At 38.7% G+C, this 19,667-nt stretch overlaps 1 protein-coding gene and 1 pseudogene across 18 annotated transcripts in view; both read right to left on the minus strand.

Moving 5' to 3' along the window:
- Positions 1-19,667, minus strand: part of SYNE2 (spectrin repeat containing nuclear envelope protein 2) — a 319,482-nt gene that overhangs the window by 268,343 nt on the left and 31,472 nt on the right. For all 17 annotated transcript variants that reach the window (XM_082442457.1, XM_082442453.1, XM_082442455.1 and 14 more), the window contains exon 2: positions 558-687. In XM_082442457.1, coding sequence (XP_082298583.1) covers positions 558-636 — 79 coding nt within the window. In that variant the 5' untranslated portion in view covers positions 637-687. The remainder of the gene's footprint in view (positions 1-557; positions 688-19,667) is intronic.
- LOC309650885 (ADP-ribosylation factor-like protein 2-binding protein pseudogene) lies at positions 9,912-19,661 on the minus strand (annotated as a pseudogene). Its single transcript has one exon. The product of its transcript is annotated as an ADP-ribosylation factor-like protein 2-binding protein pseudogene (transcript).

Consider the following 19,667-nt stretch of genomic DNA (forward strand, 5'->3'; position numbering starts at 1 on the left):
CATAGCCTTATTTCTTCTACACTAGCTGACTTTACTCAGCTCCAAGATATGCAACAGAGGTGTAAAGTCTAGTGGCTAAGGAATTTTCAAAGTACATAACAAATATCGCCAAGAAACATTAAAAAAATACGGACAGTACTTATTTGCATAAAGGCACACGTAATTCATGGGACTGAAAGTTCACTCACTTTTAATATTACTACTATTCCTTTTTATTAGGGCAAAATAAGGATGTACATTTAAAAGAGGCCATACAAAAAGATGTAAAATAAGTGCAAACAATGCCAAGCAAATTATGGTTAACTATTTAATTTTCATTGCAAATAAAACACATGCACTCAGACTGAGAAACCGAAATACCAAGTTCCTTCCAGGTATTCCTTACTTTCCTAAGTAGCTGAGATAGCAATAAAGATATTGAAGTATACTGAAAAGATTCTACAATTGGAAAAATACAGATACATGTATATATTTTACCATAAGAGAGACAGAAAGCAATACAATTTGTGAATAAATGAGAGTGAGGTTCCCACAGTTACCACACCCAATCTTAATACCTTGCAATGAAAAATGGAGATCATCGATGCCCAAGGAAACCTGTTCGTCTTCGGTGGGAAGCACAGGACTAGATGCCATCCTTTGACTCAATGGAGATTATATCATGTTCATCTCAGTTAAAGAAGTGAACTAAAAATAGAAGGGATAAATGCTCATTAGTAACTCTGCAGCTCTGCATTTCCAGTAAACATGCATTGCCAGAAATCAACAGCAACCAGAAACTGCCCTCCAAAAGAATCACAGCTTTCTAGTGAGTGTTGCTTAGTTCATATGGAACAAAGTGACTACGCCTTCTTTTTTGAATCATAATCAAGATTTTGCCCTATGACCTATTCAGTCCCCTTAGAGTTGCAGGCAGAACTCCACAAGAGCTAGCATTGCAGATTCTATAATAGCGGTGAAAAGGAAAGCTACGCAATTATATTTTATAATTTGTCCAGAGGATGTAAAGCTGACACGAACTGATATCTTAGGTATTTGTGTGTATTATATTATTAGCCTCAACATACAAGGATTTTCTTTAAAGCTTTTCATTTAACTTAGTTCCTTTTCTGCTCCATGATTGTTGCCATTTACTGGAAACAATAAGAACTGGGTCTGCATAGTTTGCAAAGTGAAACTAAAAAAACTATATCAAAAAGAATGTTTTCATGGGTTATCTATGATATTGAATTATTTTCCTAAGCCCTTATTTTTCCACCTACACATTTCTTTCTCTACCCCCACTTTGACTCTTAAGGAATCCTTCCAGTAAAGAGTAATTCTTACTGAGCAACTCTTTAAAAGTACTGCTTCGTGTATGTGTACGCCACTATTAGTATTCTGGGGGCTGAGAATAAATCATTGACTTCTCCCATACAGATGATGACTTCCTTAGCAAAATAAACTTAACCAAGTACATAAAAACATAAAACGTATCAGGGGACGGATAGAGGAATGGATAAATGTACAGACACGTGATCAACAAAGTACAGCAAAACGATAATGGCAGAATCTGTGTGTTGAATATGTGTGTTCACTGTTAAATCCTTTAACTTTGCTGTATATTAGAAATTCTTCATAATAAAATGTTGGGGGGGAGAGACAGAAAAATAAATAAACCTGAGGCCAAGAACTAGATACAATCAGTCATATCCAATAGACCACTTAAAAAAATGCAAAGAACAAAAATCATTAAACATCTAACGCTAGAGCCAGACTTTGAAAATCTTTCAATCCTGTCTTCCCACTGTTTATCATCCAAAACTCCTTTATCATCTCTCCCATGGGTCACTGTTGTTAAAGATTTTACCTACCAAATAAACTATGTTTATTAATTAATATGTTTATTAATTAATAATTAATTTGTTTTATCCTCTGAAGTAAGATGAATCAGAGCCTGCCTGAGGTAACATTGTTCCTATGCAGAGTTTATACAATTCTAATCAAAATAAAAAGCTTCTTGTTCGTTCAATGAGCCTGTGCAGCCTGCTGATTGATAGAGGTACAAATGTCCTCAGTTGTTGGTGTACTAAAGACCTCCACTACCCATTCCCATGCTGAGAGCTCCTGAACTCAAAGTAAAGGCAAAGCACTTCTTCATGATGACGGGGAGAAAAACTGAATTCCAGAATTAATTTCCTAATGGCACCCACTATTCCATGCCCGGGCTATTAAATAAAAGGATAATAACGATAGTAGCAAACACTTATATAGCACTTACTATATATAGGTACTGTTCTAAGCACGAGTTAGGTACTGTAATTATCCCATATTTGAAAAGACAAAACTGAGATGCACAAATGTCATATACCATTGTCTAAGGACACATAGCTAATAAATGATGGAGCTAAGATTTGAACCCAGGTGGTTTTGGTTTCAAGAGTCCATGCTCTTAGCCAATACAGGTTGGTACCTCATAGAGCCAGCAAGAGCTAGCTAAACCTTAGCCAGATTTTATTAATTCCTTCTTTTACTCATTTACTCAGCAAGCATTTATATATGCTATATGCTGCTCTCAAGGAATTCAATCTTCTGAGAATGACAGATAAACACATATTGAGTGAAATCGTCTAAGAAACGTATGTAGAAGGTGTTATGGAAGCAAAGGAGAAGGCATGTCTTATCGCTTGACTCTGGAGATAGATGTGATTAGAGGAGTGTACTTAATATAAAACAGCATCTCCCTCCAAATAGTCCTGTAAGCATTATTCGGGTAATACCTTGAATTTATAAAAATGTCTCTGAGGGCCACTCATTGCCATTCAATATTAAATAAATATAAGTTATCAAATGTAGGGGAAAGAACTTAAAATAAAAACAGAATAATATGCAACAAATTGATAACCAGAGAATCAAGAAATGTTCCTGGACTAGACTGGCATGTGGAATCCACTATATTCTATATTAAAGTTGTAGAAAAAAAATTAGTATTTGTAAAAAAAGAAAAAGAAGTCTAGACCTTAAAATAACTTATGTGTCTCAGAGGTTTCTGTTTTTAACAGTGAACATTTATTAACAAACAGGTCAGTAAAATATAATATTTTTTTATTTACTGAAGAATTTCCTAGAGCTTCTAAAAAATGTAAATCAAAAGTAAAACCAGGGAATTCCCTGGTGGTCTAGCAGTTAAGACTCCAGGCTTTCACTGCCAAGGGCCCAGGTTTGATCCGTGGTCTGGGAACTAAGATCCCGCAAGCTGTGTGCTGCAGCCAAAAAACAAAAAAAAAAAAAAAAAAAAAGTAAAACCAAGCTATGAAGACTGAATCAATTGCAAGTGTTGGATTATTGATCCCAATACTGTCTTAGCACAATTATTTATCAAAACACGCTACAGAGGTCATGAGGATCTGACTGAAGACAACGTATGATGACATTTCCAACATAATTGTTTTTGGTGAGAAACAGTTGACATCTCCAGAGAGGAATTTACTTGCTAAATAGGGCTCATGAAAAACTGGAACACAGTAGAGAAGACAAGCTTTGAGAGACTTCTCAGGACCTTAACTGAGAAGCTAGAAAGAATAGGAGCAAGGAAGGCACAAAGAGTAATGAGGCTTGGCCAGGTGCTCAGTGAGTCACTCACAAGGGTCTATCAACCAAAATCCTGAGGGCCATCCTATCATTTGCCCTCTGACTCCCCTGTGGGGAGCACGAGGGCTGCCTGCTCAGGTGGAATCACAGCACAGACAAGCCCTTCTCCCCAGGTGGTCCGCATCACCTTACTTTTCCTTTTCAAATAAAAGTTACATACAATTATGTAACATCAGGGTTCAGAATGAAAATAATAGATCATCTTCAGACACATACGAAAGATTAGGTAAAGAATTAATGTAGTGGCATTAAAGATTCAAAGATCAAGTAGAATCATGTGGAACTGTGTTTTTAAAATCCATGTAAATTAATACACATGCTGTTATAAATGGCATAAGCTATTTTGATATGACTGTGGTTTGCTTATGCAATACATCTTAATATGCGTCTGGTTTCTCTAAAACCTCAAAACACTAGACTATTTCCCTTTTAAAAGAAATCTTGGCATATACTTTGGATTATTATGATTAGAATTTTTACAACTCAAAAGTGAAATCTGAATAGAGATCATTTCTAATGAATGGAATTTTTAGTGATTTTTATTTTCTTCCTTTTGCTTATCTGCATTTTTTAAATTTCAAATGATGAATGCTGCAATAAGAAAAACATTTTTCCTTTTATTTTGGTGAAATGACAACAAATGGGGAATAAGGTATTATTTAGTTCAGGGTCAGTTCTCCAATCCATATGCTATGGAAACTGTATATCTATAGCTGTATAATGAGAAAAATACTCTCTTGACACAAATAAAATATTAGAAAACTTCTCTGGGTTTGTCAGAAATTTCTAGAAAGGACTCCTAAAAGCCCTTTCGGTAGCTCAAGAGGTCTCACTTTCTCATTAGTAGATAGTTTGTTAACGAGCCCTGCTTGCTGTTCTAACAGCACTGAAAAAAGCACTGTCAATGGGGAGAAAGGGACTTCTATGTCACCTTCAAAATTTGATCGGAAGGTGTATGTACCATAGCAGGACGTGTTAAACACATTTAGGTAGTTCTTTAACAGAGTGGTTTAAATGTTACCATTTTCCCTGGTGTAAATTCCCTGTTTTTTCTTCTGTTCTTCAGCTGTACCAGGTTATTTACGGTCGACCTAGGAATTCTAAAGGATCTCCCTTTTGTCTGTTAGGTTATAGAGCTTGTCCTCGCAACTGACAGTTGTTAACTCTGATCTGCCTCCAAGCTCACAGAAGAAAGCTGGTGACACACTTGCCATAATAAGCTTCTCCATCTTTTTCCCATTAACTTTTCCTAACTCTGTTATTACTTACCTTTTCATCATCATTTGACCAGAAGCAATTGGTGTAAATTCCCAGATCAATTGATTTTTAAGATCCACTCTTCTATCTCCTTTTAGGCAATTTATTTTTCTAATAATCACCACAAAATGCCAGAACAATCAATCCTAACTATTCACCACACTTTTGGAACACAAACACGTAGCAATTCTCTGGATATGACATTGCTGCACTTGCTACCTCACAACAAAGCAGTGTCACTCCCCAGCCAATTCCAACTGTACTGATAAACCACCCACTTCAACCATGACAACAGCATTCTAAGTAAATGTAACCACTTCCCTAAAAGAGCTTTCTGTTGGCCTTGACCAAGTCCCAAATGCTCTGAACTGCAGGGTCCACTGCTATAGAAAGGGATACATATCTTATAAGGATTTCAGTGAAGCACATGAAACTAAAAACTACAGTAGCAACGAACATTTATTGCATGCTTACTATAGCAGATGTACTACAGTATATAAATTGTATTTACTATAATCTGTGAAATGAATTTATCAGGATTATCCCATTTCTTAATCAGCAGTAAAAATTAAAAGCTAATCACAATATTAAAACGTAGAGTAAAAAAACTTAAGGATAAAAACGTCCAAAGCCACAAAACTGGATGTGTTAATAGATCAGCACAACTCTAGAAAGCATGCACTCAGGAAGTAATTATTTTTAATTTTCATCAGCTCATTTTAACCTAGAAATTCTGCCCCTGCACCCCACCCTCCAATTTTTAAAGCTCATAATACCCCCAGCAAAAGTTCCCTGCCTTCATTACTACCATGTCACCAGTCTCCCAAAAAACCTAGAGAGATCTTTAAGTTACAAGTACTGGCAATGGTTTGGGGGCTTTTCCCCATATATATCTCTTCATTCCTTTTGCCATCACATCTGCCCGTGACCCCATTACTTTGTCCCTAAATTGCTACCAAAGATTCCTGGCTTTCCTATTAACTCTAGCTTCTCCACCCCTATCTTTAAAGAATCCCAGAGAGGTCTGGGATTGGTGGCAAGAATTACTACAGAAGTTGAGGATGAGACAGAAGTCTGAGTGTGCTGAAGATCAGGACCGATAGCAAGATTTTAGACAAGTATACACCTCAACAGGGGGACCTCCAGCCCTCACCAACCCCACCTTCTCCACGAGCGCTGGAGCCAGACGCATGCCCCGATCCCTTGCTCCACCCACAGGTGGGATTTCAGAGGATGCTTTTCTGGAGAGAGTAAAGTCCCTAGAAAAGACCTCTAGAGATTGATATTTGGGATTCCTCAATAGAAAAGTCAGTTCCATGCCAAATCACCCAGCTGTGAAATTCCACTGATTGGCTTTTTCATTCCTCACTCTTGAATATGACTGGACAGCCAAAGATTATGAGACATTTAAGGAGAGCCTCCAAGAATGAAAGGAAGAGATCAAAACAAACACAAAAGAGGAACCCCGAGGAACCAGCAAATATAGGAAAGAAAAATAAAAAATGAAACTGATAATTGAAATTTTTTAGAAACGACGCCATAAGGTGAACTCTATTTTAAAGCTTATAAAAGGCTTCACCATATCAGTTACAAACAGAATCAACATTTCTTCCATTTTACACCTTCACATGACAATGCACTATATAACAAGAGATATATTTTAAAGTTTTGTTCTGCATGCTGCTAACACATTTCACTAGCTTTTTCTTTAACCATTGGATTTTTAACAATATCAAAGCAAAAAGTCATATTCTATGGGACAGAATTAATTTTGGAAAGCCCTTGTAAAATCAGACTTAGTCTTGTTTATAAATATCCACACCCACCATATGCTGAAATGGAAAGCAAAATGCAAGACAACTACCTTGGCAGGAATGAATGCTTAAAGATTTTAATCATAGCCCTCTGAACAAGCAAGCACTACCGTTTGCTCTATTTCCTCCAAAAGACAAAAGTCAATTCCATCCTCAGTGATACAATGGTAATACTACACAGAAACTCACTATGAATTCACAATTCCACAGGAATCTGAAAATTACCAAGGCAATTTTCCTTTTGAGGATTACAAAGTCTACAGAGTTAGTAATAGTGAAATGGGCAGCCATAGCAGAGTTTTGAGTAGAGGAGAGATATAATTTGACTTATGTTTCAAAATTATCATTTGGACTGATGTGTGGGAACAACACATGGGACAAGGAATGAAGCAGGGAGACTAGTTAAAAGGTTATCACAGAATGGATGGACAGAGGGATAGACAGATGGGTAATAAATGAGAAAGCAAGCACGGTAAAATGTTAAGGGTGGAATCTAGGTGTTGAGAATACAGCTATTTGTGTAAAGTTCTTTCAACTTTGTTGTATATTTTACAATTTTCATAATAAAATGCTGGGAGGAAAAGGTTATTACAGTAATCCAGGTGATGATGGCTGGGACCAGGCCTGCAGAAGTAGAAGGAGTAAGTGGTCAGTGGCCAGGTTCTGAATATATGTTGGAGATGGTACCAACAAGGCTTCCTGACCGATTCGATGTCATATGTCATAGGAGAAAGAGAAGAATAAAAACTAACTCCTAAATTTTTGACGTAAGCAACAGGAAGGATGGAGAAGCCATGAATTGAGCCAGAGAAGGCTGCAGGTGGAGCAGGTCTGAGGGCAAAGCAGGAGTCCAGGTTTGACATTTCAGACGTACATCAGACATCAGTTCTGAAGCCAGGTAACTTGTGCATACTCCACTTTTTTTCAAAGTAAATGCTTCATGTCCCGTGGGAAACTAAGCCAACAGGATCAAGTCAGAACCAGGAAGATGGAGTTTGGCAAGGCAATAAGACAGGAACAGGGCACTATGAAAAAATATTTAAGTGCTGTATTTTTAAAGATCAATAAAAGAGTTAGAAAATAAAATAAGGACATCTCCCATAAACAAAAGGGAGAAAAACAGAAAAGAAATATAAAACTTAAAGGCCAATCCAGTGGATCTAACATCCAAATGAGAAAACAGAGGGAGAAAATTACCAAAGAATTAATACAAGAAGATTTTCTAGAGCTGAAGGACAAACATAAGAGCACAATGAGTGCCCAATACCCTCGGTAAAACACATGGTTACAAAATTTCAGAATAGCAAGAATAAAGAATCTCCCAGAGGACAAAAACCAAACCACACACCAAGGAACAAGAATTAGAATAGCATCAGACTTCTGTATTAGCCATATTGGACAACAGAAGACAGTGAGGAATATCTTAAAAGTTCCGGGAAAACAACATAAGAGCTAAAACTATAAAACTCTTAGAAAAAAACATAGGACAAAAGCTTCATGACAATGGATTTGGCAATGATTTCTTGGATATAACTCCAAAAGCACAAGCAACAAAAGAAAAAATAAATTGAACTACAATAAAATTTAAAACTTCTTTTCATCAAAGGACACAGAGTGAAAGGCAGCCCATGGAGTGGGAGAAAATATTTACAAATAATGTATCTGATAAGAAGTTAATATCCATAATACATAAAGAACTCCCACAATTCAACAACAACAAAATAAACAACCCAGTTAAAAATGGGCACAGGACTTGAGCTCAATACCATTAATCAGAATGGAAATGCAAATCGAAACTACAGTGAGATACTACCTCAAACCCATTAAGATGGTTACTATCAAAAAAAACCCAGAAAATAATGTAGAGAAATTGGAAAACTTTCACACCATTGGCAGGAAAGTAAAAATGGTACAGCTGCTATGGAAAACACTATGGCAGTTCTTTAAAAATTAAAAATAGAATTACCATATGATGATCCAGCAATTCCACTTCTGGGTACATACACAAAAGAATTGAAAGCAGAGTCTCAAAGAGATTATTATATACCCATATTCATAGCAGTATATAATTCACATTATATATCCATATTCACAATAGCCAAACGGTGGAAGCAACCCGAGTGTTCATCCATGGATGAATGGATAAACAAAATGTGGCATGTATATACAACAGAATATTATTCAGCTTTAAGAAAGAAGGAAATTCTGACACATAGTACAACATGGCTGCAACTTGAGGACACCATGCTTAGTGAAATAAGACAGTCACAAAAAGACAAATACTGATGATTCCACTTACATGAGGTACCTACAGTATTCATATTCATAGATACATAAATAGAATGGTGGTTGCCAGGGGTGAGGGAGGGTGTGTGGGACATTAATTGTTTTAATTAACTTTGAATTAAATTAACCCATTGTTTAATGAGTATAGAGTTCAGTTTTGCAAGATGAAAAGAGTTCTGGAGATGGACGGTGGTAACGGTTGTTACACAACAATGTGAATGTACTTAACACCAGCAAACTTTACACTTAAAAATAGTTAAATTGGTAAATTTTATGTTATGTGTATTACTACAATTTTTAAAAACCGAGATGGAAAATTATTTTCAACCTATAGTCTATATGCACCTAAAGTATTAATCAAGTGTTCGGGTAGAAAATAGTCATTTCTTGACATGCAAGTCTTCAAAAAATGTATGTCCTATGCTCTCACTCTCAGAAAGCTACTGGAAAAGTTACTCCAAAAAAATAAGACAGTAAAACAAGAAAGAGGATGGGAAGTATTCCAACAAAATTGAAAACTAAACTAAACATGAGAAAAACGGGGATTAGACACTGAACACAGGAAAACGAAAGGAGAAATTGCCAGGATGACCGCCATGCAGCGGGTCGGAGCAGGAAAAAGTAGGGCTCTGGGAGAGAGGTCCAGGGTGGGAGCTGCAGGGAGGATGACATAGAAAGAGGGGATGTGAAAACAGGAAGAGGTGAACAGATAGAATGAAGGAGCACACAGACTGGTGTCTGAGGGAAACTGAAGAACCATCACAGTGAGAGTACTTTGGATGTTAAGCTAGAAGAACTGGAGGCTGATGTCAGAGGGTATTTGAATTAGTGATTTTGAAGAGGGTGTAGCTCCCGGCAAGACAAAGTTCCAATCTGGGGGTCTGAGAACTTAAAAAAAAAAAAAAAAAAAAAAACTCCTACCTCCATTCATTCCACAAAGAATTTGTGATTTGCACATGTTCACCATTCGTCTAAGTGGAAATGCTGAGAAGTTTGGGAGAGAAGGATCGAGGGAGCTCTCATCAGATGACCTCATTTTTCTCAGGAAAATAAGAAGTCAGATCATCTCTTAGGTGTGAGGGAGCTAGGGAAGGGTAGGGTCCTTGAGAAATGAAAGGTTCTTGGAACAGGTCCTAGTCGAGAACCTGAGCAAACCAAGCAGAAAGGAGTTGGAGTTTTTCTCATGTTTAGTTTAGTTTTCAATTTTGTTGGAATACTTCCCATCCTCTTTCTTGTTTTACTGTCTTATTTTTTTGGAGTAACTTTTCCAGTAGCTTTCTAAGAGTGAGAGCATAGGACATAAATTTTTTGGAGACTTGCATGTCAAGAAATGACTATTTTCTACCCGGACACTTGATTAATACTTTAGGTGGATATAGACTATAGGTTGAAAATAATTTTCCATCTCATTTTTAAAAAACTGTAGTAATACACATAACATAAAATTTACCAATTTACCAAGGAGTTGGAAGGCATTGAAGGTACACAAAGACTGGATCAGCACTGGCTGCAAATGCTGACCCAAACAGCATTTTGGGTGCAAGGATCTCCCAGGAGGACCCAGGATGTGACTGATGCTCAGGTAGGAGTAGCAACAGCTGGTGACTTAATAAATTTCTGCCAACTAAAAAATGTTCTAAAATTGCTCATGGACATAAGGACTTATGTTCAAGAATGTTCATGGAAGAACTATATATAGCAGAAAAATTGGAAACAGTCTAATCCCATCAGTAGGAGAATGGATAAACTGTAGTTGAGTCATACGAGGGAAGACTATTCCACAGCTAAAATGAATGACCAGTATCAGCAAGGTTAAATATCAAAACTAAAATGTTCAGGGGTGGAGGGCAGAGCAAGTCCAAAAGGATTGATACACTATGAAGTCATTTATGTACTTTATGTAAATTTTAAACACACACATACATATATGGTAAAAGAACAGAAACACGCTTGGGAGTGATACCCACAACTTCAGGGTAGAGGGCAAAGGAGTGGGAGGGCGGGACTTCAGCTCTATAGCTAATGTTTCATTCTTCTAAAAAGTTAACATCTAGGACTTCCCTGGTGGCACAGTGGTTAAGAATCCACCTGCCAATGCAGGGGACACGGGTTCGAGCCCTGGTCTGGGAAGATTCCACATGCCACGGAGCAACTAAGCCCATGCACCACAACTACTGAGCCTGCGCTCTAGAGCCCATGAGCCACAACTACTGAAGCCCACGTGCCTAGAGCCCATGCTCTGCAACGAGAAGCCACCACAATGAGAAGCCCACGCACTGCAACGAAGAGTAGCCCCCGCTCACCGCAACTAGAGAAAGCCCGTGTGCAGCAATGAAGACCCAATGCAGCCAAAAATAAATTAATTTTTTTAAAAAGTTAACATCTAAGTAGGATTACATTACAGATGTTAGAAATAGTCATCCTTTTTTTCCAGACCAAACTTTTAATTATTTTATTGAACAATACATTAAATGATTCTCTAAAACAGGTATCTTAACTGATTTCCTCTTCCCAGATCATTTTACACTTGCAGATTTTAAGCTATTTTACCATCTGTTGACCCATTATGAATCAAAAGTTATTAATAAAGTTTATGGTAAGTGGCAAATATGATATTTAACAAAACATCATTAAGAAATTCCATTCTTAACATTTTTAAATTGTAATAGAATTCTACTTAGGTTAGAGAGGAGAGATGAAATGGTTGAAAGAGCCCTAGACTTAAGAGTCAAAAAAAAAAAAAAAAAAAGTCAGAAGAATCTGGCCTTGGTCCCAGCTCTGCCACTGACCTCAAAGCCTTGGATAATCATCAGCCTCTGTAAGGTCCCGTTTCTTCAACTGTGAAATGATTTTGTCTGAGCCAACTCACACTTTCGGGTTCTTGCCAAAGAATCTAACCCGAAGTTCTCTGCTGTGCATTTAAAAACCCTGGATTACAAGAAATAATATTCCTGGAGGAACGCCTGAAAGACTAAACGTCCACCCATTCCTGGATGTGGTCTTTGGCTCCTGTCCAGCCATCAGGGAGCTGTGAACCTGAACTGCATTGTTTTATCCCCCTAGAGAACTGCTTTTATTAAAACGTATTCTGGCATAATCCCATAAACCTTACCAAGCAGGATATTATAGGAAGCAGTCAAGAGAGACCTACCATTGTACTTCTTACACAGGAGTTCAGGAAGACAGTCTGTAAGCCACATAGTGTTCCTTTCATGAGAACAAGCTGTGGAAAATTCTCAGGTCTCAGTACCAAGAAAAACTGTGATCCTGAGCATTTATTCTTTTAATCTAATGACCATGTTATTTTTATAAACAAAGTTTCCCTCTCTTTATTTTGGCTGGCATAGCCTGGATCTAGCAACTACAAATGACTTTATGGAAAACAAGGTGCTATCCCACCGGCTTTATGCACCTACTCTTATTTTTCCTTCACTGCAATATCCTCATCTATTTTTCTATTCAACTGAATTTTATGTTTCTATGCAAACTAACTCAAAATTTCTCTACAATAAAGGAGGGTACAAATAAGTGAGTTAAACAAACTCGGACTTTCTGTAGCACAAGATGAGATAACATGTAGCATGCTGAAAATTACAAAATGAGATACAAATGCAAGTTGTTCTCCATTGGTGAGAAAGAAAAATTTATTAGTGGAAGATGAAATTTATGTGCTTTCAGTAAGTGAGATCTTTTTAATATTCTTCCATGTCAAGTCGCTTGAAGACATCCAGATTCCAGTTCTAAGCTCTAGGAAGAGATTTAATTTGTAGACAACACGGTGAAGCATCCCTAAAACACTGTGAATGACTTTGTGACTTACTCTATCATTTCTGCCAGGTTCTGTTTGTTCCTGTCCCATCTTCTTGAACTAAGTGCATATCCCCTGTAGCCTCATTCCCATGGAGACCCTGAATCAATGGGGAGTCTTGCCTGGAAGCAATGGATTAACAATGCCTCTAGTGGGAGGTGGAACAGGGAGAGGGTGGGCGGGGAAGTACTAAAGGGCATAAATTGGCTTGCTATTATTCATAAGAAAAATATATTCCTAAGAATTCTTTGCACTCAAGAATATATTTTTTTCAATGATTATACTCTTGGTGAATATATTCTTACTCTGCCTCTCCCCCATGCCCCCACTCCCTGCCCATCAATCTCCTCTCTCTTGAAGATCAGCAGTCCAGGCTCTGTGGGGTGTTTTTCTCTCTCCCTGTCCAAGTCCCCTCCCATTACAACAGGGCAAACAAAAACTGAAGGTTCCGTAAAATGCCAGCATATAAAAATGAAAACAGGACACCTTAAACATCACCTACATCTTCAAAAAGCTGTTAAAACCATTGTATATGAATTGTTTACATTTTCCAAACAGTGAAAAGAAACAAGCAATTAGGTAGGTCCGCTTGCCATTCAGGAAACTGGCTTTAGGTGGATTGGCCTTCTTCCCCAAGAAGTAGCTGTGTGACTAACAGATCACTTACTCTGGTCCTGACTCCAGGAATAACTTCCGCCCTGCGCCCAGCCAGACCAGCTAGGGCCCTGACTCCCATCGATCACCTAGTTCTTGTTAGCCTCTTCCCAGCATTTCACGCTGGAGTAAACTGCAAGCATCCTGGCATCACAGTAGAGGCTGTAGGTCCTGAATGTCAACTTGAAATGCCTGCCAACATGGAGAAACCCAATCCTCACAAGTTCCACCACTGAGCCTACCTGTTCTTTTGGAGCAGATCCTTTGGCCCTGGGTCTTCTCTGGATTGTGAGTGCTGAGAAGGGACTATGTTTGGCTCACTGTTGTATCTTTATCATCTAGCACAGTATGTGGCACAGAGTAGGTACATAATAAATGTTTGAGGAAAGAGTAAAAGAGTGAACAAATGAACAAACTGGAGTAAAGTTATGGAGGACACTGTTCCTACAACTCTCAGCTCCCCTGTGGGAAGCCTCCATTAAATTTTTTTTTTTCTTTTTTTTAACCATTTAATGCTAGGAAAATACTTCATTTCCTTGGAAACACAGGTTGGGTTTTGTTTTGTTTTGTTTTGTTTTTTTACAGGTTGGGTTTTTTTGTGGTTGTTTCTATATTATTTCTGTTCTTGTTTTCCTTTCTGAAAATAAGAACCATATAATCAGTGTTCCTTTTTTCACCTTGGATGTCCAGAAACACAGAGCTAACTCTGAGGTCAAATCGTAGCAATTATGTCAGTCAAAGTTATGTCTGTTTTTCCCTGGCCTTTGTCTTGTTTTTTGTTTTTACTTTTTATTGACATATAATACCTTTCTTATACATATTTGTTGCGGTCATCTTAAATCCTTTGTGAATAAAGTAAGGAATGAACAAATTAAAAAACTAAATAACCAAATAAGCAAGCAAACCATAACTCAGAAAGTACATATATATATATATATATATATATATACACACACACACACACACACACACACACACATATATATATATATATATATATATATATATATATATATATATACACTTTTTTTTTTTTTTTTTGGCTGCATTGGGTCTTTGTTGCTGAACGTGGGCTTTCTCCAGCTGCAGCGAGCGGGGGCTACTCTTCATTGCGGTGCGGGAGCTTCTCATTGCAGTGGCTTCTCTTGTTGTGGAGCATGGGCTCTAGGCGCTCAGGCTTCAGTAGTTGTGGCACGTGGGCTCAGTAGTTGTGGCTCATGGGCTCTAGAGCGCAGGCTCAGTAGTTGTGGCACATGGGCTTGCTCCACAACATGTGGGATCTCCCTGGACCAGGGATCGAACCTGTGTCCCCTGCATTGGCATTCTTAACCACTGTGCTACCAGGGAAGTCCCAGAAAGTATATTTAACAAGGATGCTTTTTTCTTTTTTTCTGCAAAACACCTGAAATTTTACTCATGGTACAAAAGTATTTAATAAGCGCTACATTGGTACAGAAAAACACACAGCCTACAGCTAGCTCATCCTTTAAATCCAGAACAGCCAAGTGAAAAGTCAGTAGAGATTCTTATTTTTACTTGAAAAATAAAAATAAAAACAACAACAAAAAACAACAAAGGTACACATTGGGAATTGAACTACTATAGTTTTTCTTTCTAGAGATGTGACATCCATGTTTTCCGGTCAGTAATGTTCTATCAAACATTGTAGTAAACCAGTGTACTAAATCCAAGCAGACAGATGACCAGTAAAGCTGTTTGCTATCTCCTACTGAGCTAGACCAGTGGAACACTATCTTGGTAGGATTATTTTGACAGCAAGAAGGAAGTGCAGAGCCCCTACACCAACAGAAAACCTAAGGAGCTGTTTTACATAGAAAGGGTTTTAAGCAAACCTGCACAAGCACTAACATGCTCTAAGAAAAGGAAACCTTTTAGACTACTTCCAGCATACATTCATTGGTGCCCAGTAAAATAGGAACACCAACACAGAAAGCATTTTTGCTTTCATAGCACCAACAGCTAAAAAGCACACAGCATATAATACTTTGATCTTGAAGTGAGTAATCATGGAAGTTCCAAGATTATATCCACTAGGTTAGCCTGAGTATTCATCTATAAAAATATGTTTTCAAAAACACATAAACGAGAGTTATAGAAACAATGGGACTACATTGGGACCAGTAGAAGACAGTGAAGTGATACAAGGACTGTACATGTAAGAGTAGGAATTGATTTTCTCAAGTACCTTTTAGGTAAAGGACAACTCTCTAAATTGATTCCAACAGCCGAGACTAGCTGTGATAGTAGGAGTTTCAGAAATCTTGGGATGGGCAGCTAGCTTGAGTTAAACCCTAGATAAACACTCCCAGTCAAAAAGCCCATTGAGGCTGCAGGACTGAAACTCTGACCCATATAAAAAGCTGTGAGTGCACAAAAAGCCTGGTGGGACATGCAAGGCCTGCTGGGCCAAGAGAGTTGGTGATGGTGGGTTCTTCCAACATGGACACACCAACATGTATGCTGGGGGAGTGCCCCCTGGGTGGAATGCTGGACTTGGGCTTGATGCAGGAGCCAGACTCAGACGCTCCTGAGAGAGGTGTCTACGCAGGGAGGAGTACTAGGGTTACTGAAGACAAGAACGTCCCAGGAAGGTCAGGTAATTTTCTTCTGACCCATCAATACTTAACATTAACGAAGAGTTGCATAACAGAATCAGTCATTCCAAGATGTATTCTTCTGACATCATTAGCCAAGCCTCTCCCAGTCTACTGGGCTGGTGATGTCTAGAAAGATCCCATTACCTGGAAGTGGGACCTAGGGCCGCAGATGTTCTAGGAAGCTGTCATACAAGATGATTTGCACAATGAAGTCACCACTAAACCGCTGCTTAAGTCCAGTCCCCAGCCTTCTTTTTCTGCTTGACAGTCCAGAAACATTTCTTTGAAAGCCAGAAAATCTGTAAACGTGAGCAGCACGTCGAAAATGTCACCGGCCACTTCATCTTTATGGTGCTGTAGAGTGTACTGAAAGCTGCCATGTTAAATCCAGGAATCCGCTCCAACAGCTGTTCTATATACTTTTCAACCAAAGAAATATATTCATTAAAAATAGGTGCGTAGGTGAGCTTATTCTCTTCTGTGTCTTCAAACTCCTGGTAGTACTTGTCCATGAAATTCCTCTGTAATAATTGGAACTCATCATCTATGATAATGTCGTCTAAATATCCAACCACAGCATCAAATTCTGCATCAGAGGCGGAAGAGATGGACAGCGCGAAGCTCCCTTCCTCTAGGGTGTCCATCATCGCCGCTGCTTCCACATCGCGGGGGAGCGGGCCCGCCGGCCTTCTACCCCGCCCGAGGGCCGGGCGCAGCCTCCGCTCTGCTCCGCAGAGCCCCAACCTTCACCGGGAAGGCCTCGCAGCCGAGGCCTCAGCCGGCTCACGGCCCAGCTGGGTAGCGCCTGCGCACGACGCCCCGGCCTCAGGCTCCCGGGCTGCTGCCACGCGCCGGCCGGGTCTCCAAGCCCTGCCAGGCCTCCGACAAGGATGCTTTTTAATACACACACATATAAAAATAAAAATAATTTTGAAATTCAGGTGTTCCCGAGTCACAGGGTATTTTTAAAATGTTACAATTTCCTCTTTGATATCTCCATTTGAACTGTTCCCCTTCCTTCCACTTTTTAAAAAAAATAAATTTATTTATTTTATTTATTTATTTTTGGCTGTCTTGGGTCTTCGCTGCTGTGCACGGGCTTTCTCTAGTTGCGGCGAGTGGGCGCTACCCTTCGTTGCAGTACACGGGCTTCTCATTGTGGTGGCTTCTCATTGCGGAGCATGGGCTCTAGGCGCCCGGGCTTCAGTAGTTGCGGCACTCGGGCTCAGTAGTTGTGGTACGCGGGCTAAGTAGTTGTGGCTCACGGGCTTAGTTGCTCCGCGGCATGTGGGATCTTCCCGCACCAGGGGTCAAACCCACGTCCCCTCCATTGGCAGGCGGATTCTCAACGACTGCACCACCAGGGAAGCCCCTCCCTTCCACTTTTGACAAGATTTTTTTTTCTCCCCAAATGGCCAGAATCCTTGGCCACAAAAAAACTGAATTGCCCTCAAATGTCTTCCTAGACGTATTTTAAGGTAAAATGCCTATTTCTATTTGTAATGATTTTTTATCTTGGATTTTTAAGGCTTCAGAGGAATTGTGGTCCCAAACTATTCTGGAGGAAAGAAGGAATGGAGAAGATGGGGGAATTCTATTAAATTTACAAAGCTGAACTAGTCCTACTGAGTTGTGGCCAAAATGGTTGCATATTCACCGGCAAAACTCTGAAATGACTGAAACGTTTGGGAAAATATGTGCAGGATCTCACTGTGATTATAACAGTATTTTTGTCAAGTGTTTCAAGTAACATAACTGTACGTGCGTTTTTAAACATTTCTGTTGGGTAGCATTTCCCCACTGATGAAAGATTTGTTGTCTTCAAAATTCCAAACACTGGTATCTCCAAGATATTTAAAATAAATATTTCTAAGTTTGAAATGTTTGTGAGCAAATACAACAGCCAGAAATATGTTGGCTGTTAAAATGAGAAGTTTGTTTCTGAAATATATTATTTATTTAGAAAAATATTTATCAATTTTAGTGGCAGCTGCAGAAATGTTTTCACACTCAGAAATTAGTTTGCTATTAAAAATGGGAAAAGGAAGACTGATTTGCTTTTCCCATTTGGCCTGCACTACTACGACCAACCCAAAATACACACATCTTTATCAACAGATGCACCAGCTGCTGCTTGGCCAGGTACCCATTCTTTCTCTTTAACTGTGTTCTTGCAGAGGAAATTAACAAAATTAACCTTTTTCAGATAAGGGTCCATTTTGTCTTATAATGACCAAGTCCCACTACAGCCCTCAATCACACATATATGATTGCTAAGTTTCTTGCTTAACTTAGAAGTTTTCTGACCCAATTTTATTCTACTACTCAAGCTTAAGATAAATATTATACAAACATGAACTAAATTCATGTAGAGTTGGGCGTTCTACATGAGACCATATTAATTCATTCAGTTAACAAATACCCACTGAGTGCTTACTACTTGCCAGGCACTGTATCAGTTACTAAGGATGTAAAGGTGAGTAAGTAGGAAAGGTTTTCCAGACAAGAACAGTGTGCTCAGGATGCATAACTGACAGAAGTCACTAATTGCCTAGGGGAATCTAAAAAAGCAAGGCTTGTCCTAACAGGCTTAATGGAAAAGGAGCAGTTTTTACCTTCTCACCCTCAAGATTTTCCTGGTAAAGCAGGTAGGACCTGGCAAATGTAGATTGGTGGATGAGGAAGCTGACCAGGACAAGTGAATCTAGTCAAATTACAAATCATTAATAAGTGCAAAAATAAGTTTGCTCCTCCAACCCACCACCACAACAGAGCCAAGGGTTAAGAAATGGATTAAATGGAAGAAAATATTTGCAAACAATGCAACCAACAAGGGATTAATCTCCAAAATATACAAACAACTCATACAACTCAACAACAACAACAACAAAATACCCAATAGAAAAATGGGCAGAAGACCTAAATAGACATCTCTCCAAAGAAGACATACAGATGGCCAAAAAACACATGAAAAGATGCTCAACATCGCTAATTATTAGAGAAATGCATATCAAAATCACAATGAGGTATCACCTCACACCGGTCAGAATGGCCAGCATCAAAAAGTCTACAAATGATAAATGCTGGAGAGGGTGTGGAGAAAAGGGAACCCTCTTGCACTGTTGGTGGGAATGTAAATTGGTACAGCCACTATGGAGAACAGTACGGAGGTTCCTTAAGAAACTAAAAATAGAGCTACCATATGACCCAACAATCCCACTCCTGGGCATATATCTGGAGAAAACCACAATTCGAAAAGATACACACACCCCAATGTTCATTGCAGCACTATTTACAATAGCCAAGACGTGGAAGCAACCTAAATGTCCATCGACAGAGGAATGGATAAAGAATATGTGATACACATATACAATGTAATATTACTCAGCCATAAAAAAAGAATGAATTAATGCCATTTGCAGCAATACAGATGGACCTAGAGATTATCATACTAAATGAAGTAAATCAAAGACAAACATCAAGTGATATCACTTATATGCGGAGTCAAAAAAAAAATGATACAAATGAATTTATTTCCAAAACAGAAAGAGACTCACAAATCTAGAAAACAAGTTTATGGTTACCAAAGGGGAAAGGTGG

Source organism: Balaenoptera physalus (genome assembly GCF_965194825.1).
Source record: "Balaenoptera physalus genome assembly, chromosome: 2".
NCBI lineage: Eukaryota > Metazoa > Chordata > Mammalia > Artiodactyla > Balaenopteridae > Balaenoptera > Balaenoptera physalus.